Below are 19,974 nucleotides of genomic sequence, written 5' to 3'. Positions count from 1 at the left end.
AACTGAGTGCTGTGTGGCAGTCAGAGGTGTGCCGTGGAGAAAACAAAAAATTCTTCTCCCTTGCCCCCTGCAGAGCCCGTAGACAGCGAGTACCCACCCTCCCCAGCCCGCAGGATGGCCCCTGTCCCGCAGGGCCTCCGCTGCTACACAGCCTCCTCTTACTCCATGTGTGCAGGTGGCTGCTTTTACAGCTGCTGCTGGGAGGGAGAGGGGTGGCTGGAGCTGAGGAGTTGTTCGGACCTCGGCGTTTAAAAACACCATCTCAGGCTCTGCTGCCCCCTGCCCCCAAGCTTGCAGCACACTCGGGCTCTGCTGCCCCCCAGACGCTGCTGCTCTCTCTCCTCTGCACCCTTCCCCAGCCTGCCGGGGAAGTGGCAGAGTTTAATCTGGTGGAGACGATCAGGGTTTCTACTCCCCCCCCCCCCCCCCGCCTTCCTGACTTGCCAGCGGGAAGCCTGGCCTGGTGCTGCAGCTGTGCTAGGTTCCCCACTGCATGGGCGAGCGGCCGGGAGTGGGGGCGGGCGGGGGGAGAGGAACTGAGCTCTGCATCCCCCAAGGAACAAGAGCATGCTCCCTGGAGGCTTTCCATGCTGCAGCAGGGTGCTATGCCAGGTAAGCATTCCCCCTCATGCCCAGACCCTGCACCCAACCCCCCCTCACTCCCCTCCTCCTGCCAAGACCCTGCATTCTCAGCTTGCTCTGGCAGCCTGCCCCAAGTCTCCTTCTGCACCCTCCCTGCCTCTACCCTCCTTCCTGGCCAGATGCCCTGCCCCGAGACCCTGCTCTACCCTCCCTCCCGGTGTTGTTTTTTTTTGTTTTGTTCGACAAATTTTCCCTGGGGGCTGTTTTTTTGGGGGGAGGCCTATTTAAATCACATTTTGTCCCTTCTCTCATGTGGCAAATGTGGTTTAAATAGGCTTCAACTTTATTTACCTAAAATATCTAGTGCCAAGGATGGAATTCCTATCACTCTTTCTCCTTACATGTATCATTGTACATTGCTTGTTTTTAATCTTAGGACAAGGGTGGAGAGTTGATGAATTAGCTTGCATAATGGTAAATTTTTGATACTACAGGTATTTGACTTTATTTTTTTTAAACTGTGGCTCTTCCATTGTCTATTCCTACAGCAAACCTCTTAATGGTATGAACCCTGGACTACCCTTCTTTACATCTAACAATGATGTCTTCAAAGTGAGAGTGACACTGTTTGAGAGAGCTTACTGTATTTCTGTGGATCTATTTTCCGGTTTTTAGGTTATTTTTCAGCAGTTCCAATGTAATTAAACATCTACGACTGATAGGTACACCAAAATCTCTTGGAGAGGAAGTGGGAGGGGAAGGGAGCTTGTTTTCAGTGTTTTAGCATTGAAGAAGATATGACAATTCACTTGGAAAAAAAATTATATAAGTATGCGTAAGTGGACAATTAGACGTGTGTTAAAAATAAATTTTGTTGAGATGGATGACGCTGAAAAACAAGCTGTAATTAAATATCATTATGTCCTTTGCAGTTAGGAATAGACAATATAAGATTGCAGATGATTTTTTGAGGGGAAGATATGAAGAATATACCACTTTTCAGACAGATAATGTATCATATCTTTAACCTTCTAACTACTACAACCATTAAAAACAAGCATACAAAAGGCAGTGGATTATTTATAGCAACTGTGTGGCGCATCACTCTGATTTTACCTCTTAATAAAATTGGAATATGTGCTATTTACACTTTTTTCTTCAAGTGTTAGAATTAAAAAAAAATCCTGTTTATAGTGTGGAAAATAATTCAAACAAGTTGAAAAGACATTAAGGGTGACTTTACTTGAAATAAAGTTTTAAAAATACATATTGAGGCTCCTAAGATAAAGAACATCCGTCCTTAAAAGATCATTGAGCAAGCTTATGTGTAGGCAAGGCTTTATTTTGTCTCGTTGTGTTCTAGGGCTTGTCTTCACTGTGTATCAGTGTACACCAGCTGGGTGTAAATTCTAGTTTGCATCAGTTTCACGCAAACTGGCTGGTGTGGACCCTCCTGCCAGCAGTGCCTAAGCTGAATGTCACACCCCACTGCTGTGAGCTGTCACACTCTGAAGACAAGTCCTTAGAGCAGTGGTCTCCAACCTTTTTACACCCAAGATCACTTTTTAAACAACAGAACAAGCCAAGATCTACTGCCCTGCCCCTTCCTTGAAGCCCCACCCCTTCCTTGAAGCCTCGCCCTCTCTATTCTCCTCCTCTCCATCACTTGCTATCCCCAACCCTTATACTGCTGCTTTTTTCCCAATTCTTCTGTAGGAAGAGGTTTTCCCAACATTTGGCCTGTCTAGACCGGACCAAATGTCAGAAGAACCCCTTCTTTTGTAAGCCCCCTTATTCCTTGTGGAAAGAGGAATATGGAGGTGACCAAAAGAGCCTGTTTGCTCTTCCACTAAAAAAAGCGGAAGAACAAACGTATCCTTGGATGCAGAAGAGTTTTTTTGGGATATCTCCAGAATCCTGAAAAACTCCGCAGTCTAGCTGTACCCTCGATGGGTTGAGACAGGATGTGTGGGCTCTGGGGTGGGAATGAGGGATTTGGGTGTGGGAAGAGGTGAGAGGTGCAAGCTCTGGGAGGAAATCTGGATGCAGGAGGAGGTGGAGAAGAGGATGCTGGCTTGGGGAGGGGGCTCCAGGCCGGGAAGCATTGGGGTCAGATGGAGGGTTGGGGTACTAAACAAGCCACAGGCTTGAGGATGTGAGGGTTCAGGAATTTGGGTTGGGGTATGTGAGAGGCTCAGGGTAGGGGGTTCCAGTGCATGATAAGCTCAAATATAAGGTCTGGGGGAAGGAGGAGTGTTCTGATGCTGTGGCCAGATGGGGTCTTGGCCCCAATTGGGGGTTTGTTGGCCAGGCTTCATTTTTAATTAAAATACTGTGTCAAACACAAAAAGTTTCTGCGTTGCCTTTATGAGAAGGGCGGGGAACCTGTTTTGAGTCAGGGGTCACTGAGCCACAGAAAATTCAGTTGGGGCCACACAAGTGAGATGCACACCCCCCCAAAAAAAAAACCAAACACCACCAGCACACACACCAAACCAACCTCCTCCAAAAAACCCCCAAGCCGCACTAATGTGGCCCCAACTGTGCTAGTGGGAGCAGGGGACATGGTATTGGGGAAGTGTGCTAGTGGGTGCTGGGGCAGGGGACAGGGTGCCAGTGGGGGCAGGTTTCTGTGTCTGGGGGGCAGGGGAGAGGGAACAGAGTGCCAGGAGGGCAGGGGACAGGTTTCTGCAGCAGGGGACAGGGTGCCAGTGGAGACAGGGTTCTGTGGCTGGGGGCAGGAGAGAGAGAACAGGGTGCGGGAAGGTCAGGGGACAGGGTTCTGTGCCAGGGGGCAGGGTGCCAGTGGGAGCAGAGTCCCCTGCACCAGCCTCCTCCCAGGATTCCCCCCCCCCAGACGAGGGAAGCCCTGTCGCACGCCTCCTCCAGGCCCGATTCCTCCCCTCCCGCGGAGCAGGGAAGCCCGCGTATGCACCCCTTCAGGACCAACCCCCGCAGAGCAGGGAAGCCCCTGTTGCTCACCCCCTCTGGTCCCGACTCCCCCCCTTCCATGGAGCAGGGAAACCCATGCATGCGCCCCCTGGGGGACGACCCCTTCTTCTGCAGAAGAAGGAAGCCCCATCGTGTGCCTCCCCCCGGGACAGGAGGACCTACTCCCTCCCCTGCAGAGGAGGGAAGTCCCAGCGCGCGTCTTCCAGGACTCCTACCTCTTCCCCCCCGCACAGCAAGTCCCCGGCGGGCCACAGGCCTGGAGGAGGGGAGCAGGCAGCGCACTTCCGGAAATCCCGGAAGTGGCACGCAGTTTCTGAACTTCTGTCCATCCTGCGGGAAGCTGGCACTACCTCCATTGTCGTTGGAGGTAGGTAGTGTGGCTTCTTGGGGGTGGGGAGAATTGGGGGGACTCGAACGCCTCTTGCTTGACTGGTCGAGCCCTCCCGATTGACCAGTCGATCATAATCGACGGGTTGGTGACCATGGCCTTTGAGTACAGTAATTCCTCATATAACACTATAGATACGTTTCAGAAAATAATCGTGTTAAGTGAAAACGTGTTATGCGGGGTCAATTTTCCCATTGAAAATAATGGAAAAGGTGGGGATTGTGTTTCAAGTGGTGGTGTCTGTTGGGACTGGGACATATGATTGGGAGAGAAAGGAGACTGGGTTACAGCAGGAAGGGGAGGTGTTTGGCTCTGGGGAGGGGAAGAGGAGAGGGGGATTGGGTTGGCAGTATGCCCCTCTGACCGGTCTGCCGGGGCCCACACTGAGTCCAGCAAGTTGGAGTCGCCGGGGAACAGAGTGACGAGCAGCGAACCCTCCGCTGCTTTGCAGGGAGGCGGACGAAGCCCCGCGCAGCTGCCAGCAACAGGCCGGCTGGCGAAATCATATTATTCCGGGGACGATTGTGCAATTCAAAAAACATTCCCTAAACAAAATCGTGCTATTGCGAAAACGTATTAAGCGGGCACGTGTTAAATGAGGAATTACTGTATTCAGTTCAGAGGTGCTTAATGCCTTAATTTCCCATTTGGAACCTAGCTCCTATGAAAAGCAGGCCCCTTGTTCAGGTCCCTATAAATGGCCTTAGACGTCAGGAGTGAGGCATGCATTTGAAAAATTGTGGCCATTTTTTTCACTAGTTGAAATGTTTTTTTAAATATCTACCAAGTTTAAACCAAATCCTGCATAGGAAAGTCAGCCATTGACTGAAAAATGAATATTTGAAGTCTTAGTATTCATTAACTTAAAGAATGAATTATTTTGCTTTTTATTTCAGATTGAACCCCCGGACATACTGGAAAACTGTTTTTGGATAAAAGTTAGAGAGGATAAATTTGAAAATCCAGATCTTTTTGCAAAACTGGCGCTTACCTTTGGTACAAAGATGAAAGGTAAATATATCTGTTCCTTAATTTAAAGCACTCACATTTGCATGGTATAAGAAAATATTTTCAATGGAAGAAATAGTACTGCAATTCATTGTGTAATTAGGGAATGTTCCGGTTATAGGCTGTTGCCATAGTAACATAAAATATTTAAAATGTACATTTTATTAGTTGACATGGATTACTGTAGTCTATTATTCTCAGATTTTTTTCATTTAGAAACATTACAACGTACAGTACTCACCACAAGAGGAGTCGTCATTCGTTGCTTCAAAATTTTGAAATATTTGCGTTTTCTAATGTATACCAAGATAGGACACATTCTAATTTAAAAAAATGTGATGTAAGTAGTAGAATTAACTGAAAACTCCTCATGCTGAAATTCTGAATATTCCAAATTCAGATTTTTATATTGACATTTTCATTACATTGAGTTTTAGAATAATCTGACACTACAAGAACTATAAAATTAGAGGGGAACTACACACACAAAATAGGTTGCATTGATATATGTGTGTGTTTTTTTGTTTTTTGTTTATCTCTCTGTCTCAGAGGTTGGTTCTGTATTTAAAACTGTTTTCATAATGTAATTATATTCAGTATTCTTCTGGCTCTTTTTGGAAAACCAAATGCATATATATTAATTGACCATACAAGAGAGAACAGAGCAGTAGAAATGCAATTTTGTGCCAGACCTTTCCATACAGTCAAAATAAGATTGATGCAAGTGGCATTTCATTAGTTCATTTCTGCTAACATTTTGGACTACTAATTGGTTTGTTTCAGAAGAATATACTTGCTTTCTCAATATGAAAATAATTCATGTCAGTGTTTCAGGTTCAAGTTGATGGACAACTGAATGGCTTACTGTGGATATGATTCTTTATATTGTCTGCGGCTTTTCGTGGGGTTTAAACATAATTTTTATATACTCTCAACTGAACCTGGACAGACAGTTCTCAAGATAGACAATTGTTCATTATTATTCATTATGAGTAATCAATCACTATTTAATGCTTGGGCCATTTGTCAGTAGTTACTATGTCAGGCATTCATAAAGTGCAAGTACTATTCAGGTATGGTTCAATAATAACTTATTTAGAAGTTAATGAGGCATTCAACAAATTATAGTCCTAAATAGTGCTAAGTACTAAAAGAATAAATTAATGTAGCTACAAATCCTTTCTTCTATTTGGCAACTAGCTTAACTATGTTACAGTGCAGAATCATATAATTCTGGAAGATTAATGGCAGTCAGATAATCAAATGTGCATAGGTCAACTGTGCAAAGTTGATTTAAAGATCAAAACAGCAATCTAGATTTATGCTTGCAAAACAGACTGTTTCCTGAAAGAATGCACATTTTTATATCTTATTTATGCAGGCAGGCATGTATGCAGTTGCTCTTTACTTTTTAATTCTGAGAGTTGGGTTATTTGATAAGTATGTGTAGTATCATTATACTAGGGGACTTAAGATGCAAAGTGGCTGGTGTGCTGCCACATGTTGAAGAAATTGTGAGGGGATGGAGAGGATTGCTTTAAAAATGCTGCCTTGTTAAAAAAAAAAGCGTATTTTTGAATGTGTATCCTATTCTTTATTGATGTGAATAAACAAAGAGCCTTTCTGATACGTTGACCACATTTTGAGTGAGAATAACAAGAACCATTGTGTTTTGAAACATCTAAGTGCTTGTGTGGGCAAAAAAGTTACTTGGATTAAAGTAGTGAGTGAAGTACAATAATTATTCCCAAATAACTTCATGTGTCCTATAAAAAGTTATTCCACTCACCTTATCTTCATGCATGGATACTTATTCCAGAATAACAGGTGCTTGTTTATAATCCACCATCAAAGTCAAATAGTTATTCTGGAATAATTTCATGTGTAGACAATCTCAAATAGAATAGAGTACATCTGTACTGTAACAATGCAGCTCTCGGCTCCATGCAGCACTGCTGCTTTGAAACACTGCAGGGAGCCCAGGGCCACCAGGGGACTGCTTAAGTCCCCCGCTGGCCCTGTACTTCCTGCAGTGCTGTTGGCCGTGAAGGTAGAGGCGCCCTTATTGACTGTCGGATGAGCCAACTAACATCCCTACTCCTACATGTAAGATCTTCAGTTCTAGAATTTGCGTAGGTGTGTGTCTGAGTATGTATGATATATGTGCAGATAGACCTGCAAAAAAGGAAATTATGCTGGTAGAACTGGACAGAATATGATTTATAAAGTTCTGAGATAATTAGGTGAAAGGTACTCAGTAATGCAAAAGAGTATTCATCACCAAAAGCAGGGCAAATGTCTGTAATCAGTGAAGAAAGAATAACTATGGCTGTTCTTTAGGTTAGGAACCTGTTTTTATTTTTTTATATTTTCTTAATCCTTGATATCTGTGAAATATGGTAAAGGGAGTTGGTCCTTGCTGTTCATTAGAAGGCAGCTATTAACAGTAAGTATTCCCTCTGAACACTAATAGTATGAGTTCTGGTTATGAGATGAGGTCTTGGTCTTTGCCTCTTTCTGAAGGCCATGAATTAAAGTGTTAGCAGTGAAGCCGAGCTGATATGTAGTGGTCATTGTTCACTGGCAGGGAAAAATTGATATTAACTAGAAAATTGATATTAACTAGAAACCATAAGATGAATTTACGGAAGATCTCCTCCGCAAAAAGCTTCTTGTGCAAAAACCCTGCAGTGTAGACAAAGCCTAAATTCTTAATAACTGTATTGACTAATAAGAATTTCTAGGGTTCTCTAGAGGCTTGATGAGATGCAAAAGATATATAGTTTGTGAAGAATTGGTCAGATTTAACCCTGACGAGAGACAATGGTGTCAGTAATCAGAAATGAAAAGTTGTGAACTGAGATAATCAACACATTAGTGTAATTGTGTGGGTGAAATTTAAGCATTACAGAATCAAAAACTGTGTTACAAAATCAGATTTACAAGTTAACTGACATTCAGGCTCTTTTCTTTTTTGGACTGGCAACTGTTTTTCCTGGAGTATTCGTTGTCTGATAACTCCAGATACAGAAGTGTCCTAGGTGGAAAGATGGAAAAAACACAGACTTCTTTTGTTGATCATGAGAAATAATGAGATGTCAGTCTGAGCAATGGAAAGCATGTTCCTGAGTTACGTTCTGGTAGTGAAGAAATAATGTCTTTGTCATCATTGGCACAACATGGACAATTTCTGAGTGGGGCCATTTTTATGTAACATGTTTCCATTATCCTCTTAAAACTTATGAAGCTGTTGCGTTTATAAGAATATGGATGTGTACTTTGCAGTTCTCATATTTCAGAATTCAGTTAGTCCTGAAGTAAGCCCTCGTGTTGGTGTGGCAGGCTTTAGTTTATGAAACAAGTGCTTAGTTTCATGTCTTCCATGTCCCTGATCTTTTTTATTTCCATTTAGCATTGGATCTCAGAATCATTAGATTCTGGATAGATTATATTTTTCACATTATTTCTTTAAAAATCTTTCTTTAAAATTTTTTAAATCTTTTTTTGCTAGGAAAACACTTTTATTTTTGGGGACATTTTATCATACATATGATGGTGAGAAAAGGCAAGAACAGGTTTGTCATTTAAAGTAATTTTTTCATGGCATTAACAAATCTTCAAGTGATTTGTACTTAATGTGCATTGGGAATGGTATTTCTCTGGAGGATATTCTACTTGTGAGAATCTTATGGTGAAAGAGAACTGCTTTTGGATAGGTGGCTTTATTTTTCCATGTCATGGCATTGGCAGCTAGGGATTTAGTTGTGCTGTTTACTTCTTGAATTGTAAGTTGCTTATCAGCATAAAGTAAAATGAACTGGAAATGTCTGTATTCAATGCAAGGTGGAGAAGTATAGAGTACCCTTACCAACCATTCTTAGGAAAAAACATGCAAAGAAAACTGTTCGAGCACATTAAATGGAAGATTAATATATTCTTTTTAACTTTATTCTCATCCCTTCACAAGCTTTGATTTTCAAAGATGTTGAAGATAGGAATGGCCCAAATACACTTCTTCGGGTAATCCCCGTGGGTGCTCCACGTCTGGTGTCGGGCTGGTCCTGGCGCCGCAAATCGGAGCTTGACAGAGCTGTGTGTGTGTGTGCGTGTGTGGCTGGACCGCGCACGTGCAAGCCGGTTTCGTGCCTTTCATCTGCCGCGCGCGGTACGGCGCCCACCAGTTCTTCTCATCCGCCTTGGGTCACAGTTGGAGCTCCCCCTTTCTCCTCAAGCCTTGCCCTTCAGTTAGTTGTCTGTGGGGAAAGTTAATAAGTTTTAAAGTTAGAGTAAAATCATTCCTCGTTTAGCCCGGGTTGCAGGCTCGTTTAAAAAAAAAAAAGACAAAAGAGGAAAAGAAACCTAAAACCGAGAACGAGCAGTTCTACTTCTATGTAGTGTTAGTGTTTTTCTGTTAGCTGCTGTTTTTACTCCACTGACTCCTCAAAAAAAAAAAAAAAAAAAAAAGAGAAATAATACCTAGAGGAATCCGAACAAGTAAACCGCGGAGAGACGTGTCTCCCCATTCACTGCTCTCCCCATTACCATTAATGTTTAACTTCACTAGTTTTAAAAAAAAAAGAAAGAGAGAAAAAGCCTTGTAATAAAGAAGTACAAGTGAAAGAAAGCCGGGGACACAACAAAAGTGGCGGCACTTAGCAGGCGCTAACACTCAGCCCTTTCAGAGTTCAAAGTGCCGGGCTCCCCCGGTTTTAAAAAGTGTGCTAGTAGTGCTGAGCCAATGCCGGTGTTGGACGGGCACTCGGCTTGTATCTGCTGCCTTGGGGAGGCACATTTACCCCAAAAGTGCACCCACTGTGCCAGCCTGACGACCAGAGCCCGCAAGGAGCGGGAACATAGTTTAAAAGAGATCCTGTTCAATAAGGCTCTCGTGCCTTCCACTGCCTCAGGATCCTCTGCCTCAGACCCACGGCTGAAAAGCGGAAGGCTCCTTCTGAGGCTATGCCATCACCAAAAAGGAAGAGAGCCTCTCCCGCTCATTCCCTGCCAGCTGCTCCGCAATCGCGGGTGAGTGCAGGTGACAAGCTGGGTACCTCTCGCTCGAGGGTAACCCGTGCTCCTTCAACAAAGAAGACAGCTGGCATTTCTCAATCTAGTTAGCCCCCGGCACCGCAGCCGGCACTGGGGCTTCTTAAAGAGCCAGCTACGGCGGCACCGCTCTTATCGGTGCTGAGTGCTGAAATGCCTGCAATCACTGCTCCTCACAGGGAGCTGTCTTCAGCACTGACAGGGGAACAGCAAACTCCTGCCCAGATGCTTCCTTCTGAGCCTTTAACCCTTCATTCTCCAGGCTCTGCACAGCCTCCAGCAGCAGCAAAATCAAATACCCAGGGAATCTCCCTGTGCACCTCGCCAGGGTCGTATCGGGACCCATCTCCTCACCCTTGTGCTTCTACGCACCATACAAGAGATCACAGGGATTATTATCACTGAACTCTCTCATCTCGTTACCATTATTACAGAGAGCGTAGCTGTTCACACTAGAGATGTTCTAGATCTCCTTCTCCTGCAAGACGCTCATGCTCACCAACTCGTTCACCACAAAGCACCTATTATGTCAGGTACAGCAGTGCTAGATCTTCTAGACGTTCGTCACCTTCAGGGTCTGACCGGCGTTATACGCATCGTCATAGACCGAACTATGTTGAATCATCTCATCGCAGTCACTCTCGATCTCATCGCAGGTCTCCATGTTCCTGTCGGTCAATTAGCCCACACTCTGTGCATTCAGAGATTCTCAAACATTCTCCGCTACGACGTACGATACCTCCTCGTTCTCCGATGCACCGATCACAAATGTCAGACCTAGAGGAAGGACAACTCTTGGAAGCTGACCCGGACATGTCTCCTAATACCTGTTCACCGGTGCCTTCTAAGGATGAACCGCTGTTTCTGGGCGACACGTCACCTCCGGAAGATCTTAAAGAATTCCAAGACCTGTTTAAACGTGTCACACAATCCCAGGAGGTACAACTTACTGAGTCCCAGGTTAAGCAGCATAAGTTGTTTAAGAATTTACACCCTAAACAACAACGAAAGATTTCCCTCCCGATAGATGATGCTATCTTGGAGGTAGCACAGGACATCTGGCCGACATCAATACCGCCCACCAATAAGAAAATGGATAAAAAGTATTTTGTCTCATCCAAAGGCTTGGATTTTCTTTTTAATCACCCGCAGCCGAATTCCCTGATAGTGGATGCGGTTCGCCATAAGAGCATGATGTCCCAATTTAAGAATTCCCTACCGGATAGGGATACAAAGAAATTGGACTATTTTGGTTCAAAAGTTTACTCCTCCTCAACCTTGCTACTGCGGGTTGCCAATTATGCTGCTCTTTTGTCAAATAATAATTTTGACAATTACTCCAAGCTCCCGGAACTTATGCAACATCTCCCTGACAATAAGAGGTCTCTCCTTAAAGCCGTTGTCCAGGAAGGGTTCACTGCATGTAGAACATCACTTCAGATCGCCGCAGACATTGCCGACACAGCCGCTCGAGCAATGGCAACAGGGATCACGATGAGAAGAGCTTCCTGGTTATTGCCAGCGGGAGCCCCTAAGGAGTTGAAGTCCAAAGTGGAAGATTTAACCTTTGACTGTCAAAAGCTGTTTGCTTCTACTACCGATGAGATTCTCCATTCTGGCAAGGACTCTCGTACTACCCTTCGATCTCTAGGGATGTACATGCCACCTTTCAAACGCAGGCGGTACTATCCCTTCCAGAGGAGATATGATTACTTCTCCTATAAGCAGCAACAGCAACATGGATCTGACCAGCCTAGATTTAGACAGCGCCCTCAACGCAAACGTCAGCAGCAGAATCGTTCTTCAGCTCGGTCTTCCCAGAAACAGCAGGTTTGACTCCTGTGCGGGGGACTCGAACACATCTCCACCGGTCAACACACTAAAGTCTGCCACCACCTTATTCCACTACCACCTAAGGCCTTTTCTTCATCGATGGGCCACCATTACCTCAGACCGATGGGTCCTAGAGGTCATATCATCAGGCCTAATGATCCCGTTTGCTTCAATTCCCCCTACTACTCCTCCCACCCTATCCCTTCTCAGGGACCCATCTTACAGCGCCACTCTTCGAGAAGAAGTTTTGCACCTGCTTGAGATCGGAGCCATAGAGAGAGTACCCGACGAATTCCGGGTTAAAGGGTTTTACTCCAGGTATTTCCTAGTCCCCAAAAAATCCGGGGGGGTGGAGACCCATCCTCGATCTGAGGGGTCTAAATCGTTTCATCGGAAAGCAGCGCTTCAAAATGACCACGCTGGCCAAGATCATGCCAGCACTAAACAAAGGAGACTGGTTCGCAGTCGGAGATTTGCAAGACGAATGTTTCCATGTGACAATACACATAGCACACAGGCGTTTTCTGAGATTCGTAGTGGACGACGACCATTTTCAATACAGGGTACTGCCTTTCGGCCTCATTTCAGCCCCAAGGGAGTTCTCCAAAACACTGGCGGTAGTGGCTGCCCATCTACGCAGGATAGGAGTCTCTATCTTCCCCTACCTCGACGACTGCCTCATCAAGGGATGCACTCACTTAGAGGCACATCACGTGGTAGTCGCAGCTCGGGATTTGTTCGATTCCCTCGGCCTTATTGTGAACATTCAAAAATCACGTCTGCAGCCAACACAAATTCTAAACTTCATAGGAGCGCGTCTCGACTCCCAGTTAGAGAGAGTTCATCTGCCAGTTGAGCGTTTTCAACTAATACAAGACCTGATAAAAACAGTCTTACCAGCTCCAACTCTCCCAGTACACGTATGCCTCCAGCTTCTGGGTCATATGGCTTTGACGACAATCATAGTGCGCCATGCAAGGCTACACCTCAGGTGTCTGCAGCATTGGCTGATCGCGGTGTACAAGCCTACAAGGCACAGCATCCGCAAGATTGTGGTGCTTCCAGCACGTGTCAAGGACTCCCTATTATGGTGGACCAATCACAGCAACATGCTGTCAGGAGTCCCCTTCCACGCACCGCAACCGTCAGTGGAGATAACCACAGACGCTTCTCTTGTCAGCTGGGGTGCCCACATGGGCGCAAAAACAGTTCAGGGTCGTTGGTCCATGATGGAGATGATGCTCCATATCAATCTTCCTGAGCTACGAGCGGTGTTTCGTGCCTGCAAACACTTCAAGTTACACATAAGAGGCACTGTCACCAGAATTCTCACAATGTAGTGGCGATGTACTATGTGAACAGACAGGGAGGTGCCCGATCCCGTTCACTTTGTGCAGAAGCGATCCGCCTCTGGAAACGGTGCATTCAAAACAACATTTCTATAGTCGCGTCATACTTACCGGGTGCGAACAATACCACGGCGGATGCGCTGAGCAGGAATTTCCCTCAAGACCACGAGTGGGTTATCCGCACGGATGTCCTCTTACCTCTCTTCCATCGGTGGGGCTTTCCGGTGATAGATCTCTTCGCTACACGTGCCAATGCGAAATGCAGAGCTAACTGTTCCAGAGCAGGAGTGGGCGCTCACTCTCTGGGAGATGCATTTCTCCTTCATTGGGGCACATCACTCTTGTATGCATTCCCCCCTGTTGTACTTATTCCCAGAGTACTCGAGAAGATCGTAATGGACAGGGCACGAGTGATACTCATAGCCCCAGCGTGGCCCAGACAGCCATGGTACTCAACTCTTCTGCAGCTCTCCGTACGAACACCGCGCCGATTACCTTACCTACCGGACTTGCTGACACAATAGAAAGGCTCCCTTCTTCACCCGAAGCTGGATACTCTGCACCTCATTGCATGGATGATACTTGGTTCAGCGAGTCTGAGAATCTTTGTTCGGACCAGGTGAAGCGTGTTCATTTGCACAGCAGGAGGGATTCCACCAGGAAAACTTACCTGTCCAAGTGGTCTAGATTCGTGTGCTGGTGCGCTCCTAAGCTTCTAGACCCTCTGGTTTCACCACTGCATGTTTTACTGGACTATGTCCTCCAGCTACAGTCGACTGGACTCTCCATTTCATCACTTAAAGTCCATGTAGCGGCGATAGCTGCTTTTCACTACCCCGTTGAAGGCAAGTCGGTGTTTTCTCATCCCTTGATGACTAGATTTCTCAAAGGATTGGTTAATCTCAATCCACCACGTAGGCCTCCGCCACCTGCATGGAGTCTTGACCTGGTGCTTGATGTCCTAACTCGACCACCGTTTGAACCGTTGGCCACGGTACCTGTGTCGATGCTTACAATGAAGGTACTCTTCCTTCTTGCCATAACATCGGCACATAGGGTGAGCGAGTAAGCCGCACTGATGTCAACACCTCCCTATACAGTCTTTAATGCGGAATCAGTGATACTGAGGTCTCATCCAGCCTTTCTACCTAAAGTCAGCACAGATTTTCATATAAATGAGCCAATCGTTCTGCCATGTTTCTACCCAAAACCTCATACCTCTCAGTAACTAATAAAAAAAAAATCTATTAAAACTGATCAGAGGAATGGAAGTAAATTTTAACTGTGTCCTCTTCGCTTTCAAAAACACTGCAGAAGTCCCTCTGTGACAATGGTGGTGTTACTACTTATGCAAAACTTCTTTCTGAGGGAAAAAGAAATGTAAGTGACTTAGTCTATGTGACATTATCTCCAGCAAACCTTTAGGTCTTTGTGTCCTTCTGAAAAGGAAAAGCCCTAAAGAACAGACAGTTTTCACTGCACTCACTAGACACTGAGTATATTAGAACCATTACAATCAGATTTCAAGTCATACCAATACACTACTCCAACCACATTTTAACTAATCCCAATCCAGGTTCCCATCAGAAATATTTGGCAAAATGGCCACCTGACCAGTGAACCCTGACCTTGTGAGAAGAGAGTTAATTTGAATAGAAATATGGCCAAACCACGTATGATTGCATCTCTCAAATCCAGGACTATTCTTCATTCAAAATCAAACAGGTTACTGGAGCAGCTCCCACATCACAGGTACCCCCAACAGAAATCACCATTTAAGTGGCCTGTCTCTTTCTGCACTCACTTCAATGTCCTGTAGTCCACTCAATATTCGTATCTTTTGGTGAAAAACTCATGGATAGCCATGATAAAGAAGTCATCCAAAGAGGGCAACAAAACTTTCTGTACCAAACAGACATTAGTAATTGATTATTCAAAGAGGTGTCCTTCTAAACTAGGCAACTGTACTTGAAGCAATGGGGGAACTCCACACTATTTCTTTTCCATATTCCCTTCAATCCCATGCTGGAAGTTAATGCCATATTTTCATTAGTGATATCATCTAGTTACTATGATCAGCCCCTCAGGGTACATGCACAAACCTAGTGTAGAGAGATAAAATTGCTACAAACTACAGTTTGCACTGTTGAATGGCCCTAATTTCAGTGAGGAATAAAAATGCACAGTTCAGATTAAAGCTCTTAAAGTTTGCATCTCTGTTATGGGTATATGGAGGTTTAGACAGACAGGAGGCTGACCACAAATGGACGCTATCCAAAGTGTAGATGTTTGTATCCTCTGAGACCATGTCTAACCAGTAGGCTATCAGTTGATCTCAGGAATTTGAGGTGTATCTTAGCTTTACTACTGGGGAGGGGGGAAGCTTTTGGTGGCATTCTTTACAGAGCAATTGAGACACCTCAGTCAAATTCAGTTACTAAAGTTTATCATCATTCAGCTCTTCTTGCAGGTTGTACCCTTCCAAAGAAGAGCTGAGAAGTTTGGAGAAATATGATTTAAAGAATCTAAAAGTAAAGGTCTTCCTTGTTTCCAGAAAGGTAAACTAAAATACCTTTCTATTTAAGTTGTAGAATTTTTGGCTTAGTCATGAACATTACCAAGGCTTATTGCAGCTTACTTAGGGTAGTAGCTATTAATGATGGCCGTCACATTAGGGTTCCATTGCCTGACCGGCCTATGGATCTGCAAACCTCAATTCACCTTAATACATAATGGAAAACATTTTTGTTTTGGACTAGCAATAATACTACAGGTTTGACCTCCCTGGTCTGGCACCCCTGGGACCTGACTTGTCCCTGACATGGGATTTTACTAGACCAAGGGGGAGGTCATTTCTTTCTTCTCACTGCTGCTCCCCCTTTGCAGTGCCACCCCACCAAGCTTCCTGGCTCCCCTAGGCAGCCCAGCTGGGCTGCACACCGGGCTCTGCCTTCCCCCACTGTATCATGTCAGGCTCACCCTTTTCAGCACATTGGACTCTTAGACTCTCTTCTCCCCCTGCAATCCTGCAGCATGCTGGACTCTCTGATTCTGGAACAATCATGGTCCTGCCAGACCAGAGCTTCCTGGTTATTAGAGGTGCAATGTGTAGCTTTAAAAAAGGGCATTTGTGTCTACTGGAGATGGTCTTTTGTAGCACTTTTGGAAAAATTTGAAGCAGATGAAAATGGAAAGTTTCTCTCAACATTTTTATTGCTGTTGTGTGCATTTATATTTCTCAGAGGGATGTCAATGGTTAACCGGTAAGCATCACCCTTATCTGTTGAGGCTACTGGTTAACTGTTGGCCCATCTGGAGCAGCCTTCCACCTGCGGTGGCCCCCCATCCCAGCTGAAGCAGCCCGCTGTGCCATGAGTGTGGGGGGAGGGGAAGAGGAGCGGCTCTCAAGCCCAGCTGGAGCAATCCCCAAGCCCGACCTGGCCAGAGCAGTCCCCACACACCCCCATATAAGTGGTTAACAAGTGGTTAAGCATAATGTTTAATCGGTTAACTGATTAAACGGGATTTTACTTCCCTACCTAGAACCCCACTTTTACAAGGTGCTTGATTTATTTGGCCTTCTAGCATCTGAGGATTCTAGCAATGAAGTTAATGGGAATATTTGTATACTGATCCTTAAACACTAAACGCTTGAATTGTCTTCTGAATCAGGGCTCTGGAGGGCAACTAAGTTAATATCTCTGCAACTGGTCTAATTCTGTAAAACAAACAGCAACTGAAAATTTATCCTGGAGCTCACAATTTTTGCTTAAGATCTTTGTTTCTTGCTTTTCTTAGTTATCAGAGCAAAAATCAACTAAATTATTTCTGGAAGCTACTTTCCAAAGTGTAAACTTTTTTTCTATTGTCACCTACTTGTAGTGAGATGTACATTACTTTACTCTTAAAAATTGGAGCTAAATCACTTATTGAGATTTGGTGGTGACGCCACACAAATTAGTAAAAACGGGCTTTATTTTCTATCTAAATAAAATTGAGCATTGTGAAAAGTGTAAGGTATTGCTGTGACTAGTTCAGTTTTTCAGTATTGGAGCATGGTTGGATTATGTTGTCTTTGTAGCTGTTGAAAGATATGTGGTAATGAAAGCCACACACATCTGCAAAATGTTTCTTCCATTTTACATCCAACAGATTTAAAATAAAGGGGCAATTTCTTATGGGTGGCATCCTTCCTGTCTTAGTATCTGTCTATTTACTTTGATCTGCCTAGGTTCAAGTATCCATTCTCCAGATACTTAATGATGCCCTGTCTCACCCCCCTCCCCTTCCTTTTCCCTTTCTTCTTTTTCTCCTTCCCTTCTCCTATTTATTTTGAGTTTTTATATCCCCTGCTCATAACTCTGGTCATCTGAAGAAGTGGGCTATGCCCATGAAAGCTCATGATACCATCTACATGTTTTGTTAGTCTATAAAGTGCTACCAGACCATTCGTTGTTTTTATCGCAGAAGAGGTTGGTCACTTAAATTGCAACCCATTTCTTTGTCTTCCAGATCATTGGAAAATATTTCAACTGCTGTTAAAGTGGACAAATTTTAATATTCAAAAGTTTCTAAGTGGAAACAGTCATTATTGACCTAGTCTGCATTTAAATCACAAACATAGCTATGGGGAAAAAACAAACAAACAAAAAACCCCAAGTAATCTCCTTCAGGTTTTCAGTCCCACATAGTAGTTTTCTTTCCTTTTTTGTGTGTGTCCGGGGGGGGTGGGGGGGGGGGGTGGGGGGGGAGGAGCATTGTTTTTAATCCCCCCCCCCCCATTTACTTATTTGGAACAGACACAAGAAAAAATTGGAGTTAATAAACTGTAAACAATTGGGACTAGTCTTATAACCCTAGTCATAGATGTTCCTAGTGGAGTTAACAAAGCTATTCATTTGAGCAGTGAAGCAATAGGGTCTTTTTAATTTACTTTATAAACTACAGTGGATTAAATGTTGGGAAGGGGCATTGTTATTTTTTCCCATTACCCAAAGGAAATGTTTAATTTAACAAACACAGATAAATATATAAGAGAAATTATCATTAATCTTTTCCATGTGGTCAGAGTTAAGGAAGCTTTCCTGTTCTTAAATCACATTTTCTACAAACTGAATTTTCTTGTCTAGATACTAGTAATAACTTGCATTATAAAAAATAAAAATGGAGAACCCAGTCATTTTTTAATTTTGTGTTCTTTTTGTATGTGTTTCTTGGGTACATGTGCTTTAACATGTCTCATCTCAAGTGTTTGAACTAGTGGTAATGATAATTCCTTGCGATTCACTTAGGTATGTATGTTACCTCTCATTTTGCTAAACTCAGATTGTCTCTGTAAAAGCATCATTTTCAATTTTGAGGTTTCTGTTACCTGACTGATGGTGTCACTTTTGGTGGCCTCTTACCCGTCTGGCAAAAATTTATTAGTAACTCTCTTCGTTCCTGGAGAAAGTCTGCTCTATTAATTGTTCCTATTGATTTAAAGAGCTGAGTTTTGACAAAAGTTCAGTCCTTGGCTCTGTGTTCAGTCAGTAATCATGAAAATGAATGCTAATTTAACTTAATAGCACATTGAGACACTTTATTTCACAATAGCACATTTTTCTTGGGAATATTTCTGAACCCTTCTCTTTTAGAGAATAGGTCCAGAATTGTCATTAAGATCTATAATAATTTTTCACAATAAACTTTGGAACTTGGTTTGATACAGACATTGGAAAATGAGATACAAGAAGTTCTTTGGAAATCTGTCTGGCTGACTACCAGAAAGATGCATACATGACTACGTGGATTTATTGTCCAATTCCTTGCTTGATATTGTCTCCCTTGGGAGAGGAAAAAAAGAATCAGGCTTTACTTTTACAGAGACAATCTGACAGTTTGTTAGTCTATGTTTGTTCATCATGTGCTTCTGCAAATGTGCATTGTTGAGAAAAGTGCTGCTTTTGGATTCTGACTGGTGACAAAATTCGCTTTGATTCATATCTATTTATTTCACTGAGAACAGAAACTTCATGCTACTTTTTTCTTGTTAGACCTGCAAAGCTGATGGAGTTCAGAAAATGAGTTGGATTCTTTTCCTTTTGTGCTCCATCAGCATGATTGTTCACTAATGTCCAATTGCAGGGCCAGTAAGTTACACCTGGCAAGATTCACTACATGCAATTTATTTAGATTGGTGTTGTTGAGGCCATAATCCAAAGACAATAAGGTGGTAGGTACATCTATAACTGGCAACATGATTACACTTATGTAACTTGATCACAAGTTATATGATCTTTTTATTTACTTACTTTGAAGACATTATTTTGAAAACTAATGAAGTAAAAAGGAAATAAAATTTTTATAATATATAAAATATTGATACTTAAAGCATTTTTTTTAAAAAAATGAGGTAAATTTACTAGGTAAATTTTCTTGTGCTGAACTCTAGACTACATGATTAATATAGTACTTTCAGGGTTTCAGGAGCCTCTCAAGCCCCATAATACAAAGATCATGTGATTCTTACAGGCAGTTATAGTAAGTTGTCATGTCATCATCTAGGATAATGAGTGAGATTTAGGCATTCAAACATATTTAATGCCATGGATAACAGAGAAAGGAGTGAATGCTATTTTATCTACACCCTAATTTTTTTTTGTCCTACAAATTCCTAAATTCCTTATATTGCAATCTTCCATTATTCCTGTTTTCTCCATGTTACCTCATTACTTACCGTGTGAAGCTAGCCTCTGTGTATGTGTAATATAAATTAATTGATAGGATATTATACTTTTTTTGTACTCCCAAGAATTTGTGGAATTTGACAAAAGA

At 43.5% G+C, this 19,974-nt stretch overlaps 1 protein-coding gene across 7 annotated transcripts in view; it reads left to right on the top strand.

Annotated features, from left to right (window-relative positions):
* The window catches only part of DIAPH2 (diaphanous related formin 2), an 801,414-nt gene that overhangs the window by 234,837 nt on the left and 546,603 nt on the right, over window positions 1–19,974 (top strand). For all 7 annotated transcript variants that reach the window (XM_075896759.1, XM_075896757.1, XM_075896756.1 and 4 more), the window contains one exon: window positions 4,819–4,933. In XM_075896759.1, the coding sequence (XP_075752874.1) occupies window positions 4,819–4,933 (115 nt within the window). The remainder of the gene's footprint in view (window positions 1–4,818; window positions 4,934–19,974) is intronic.

Source organism: Pelodiscus sinensis, chromosome 13 (genome assembly GCF_049634645.1).
Source record: "Pelodiscus sinensis isolate JC-2024 chromosome 13, ASM4963464v1, whole genome shotgun sequence".
NCBI classification, from domain to species: Eukaryota; Metazoa; Chordata; order Testudines; family Trionychidae; genus Pelodiscus; species Pelodiscus sinensis.
Note: the sequence above shows the minus strand (reverse complement) of the source record. Positions and strands in the feature narration are given on the sequence as shown.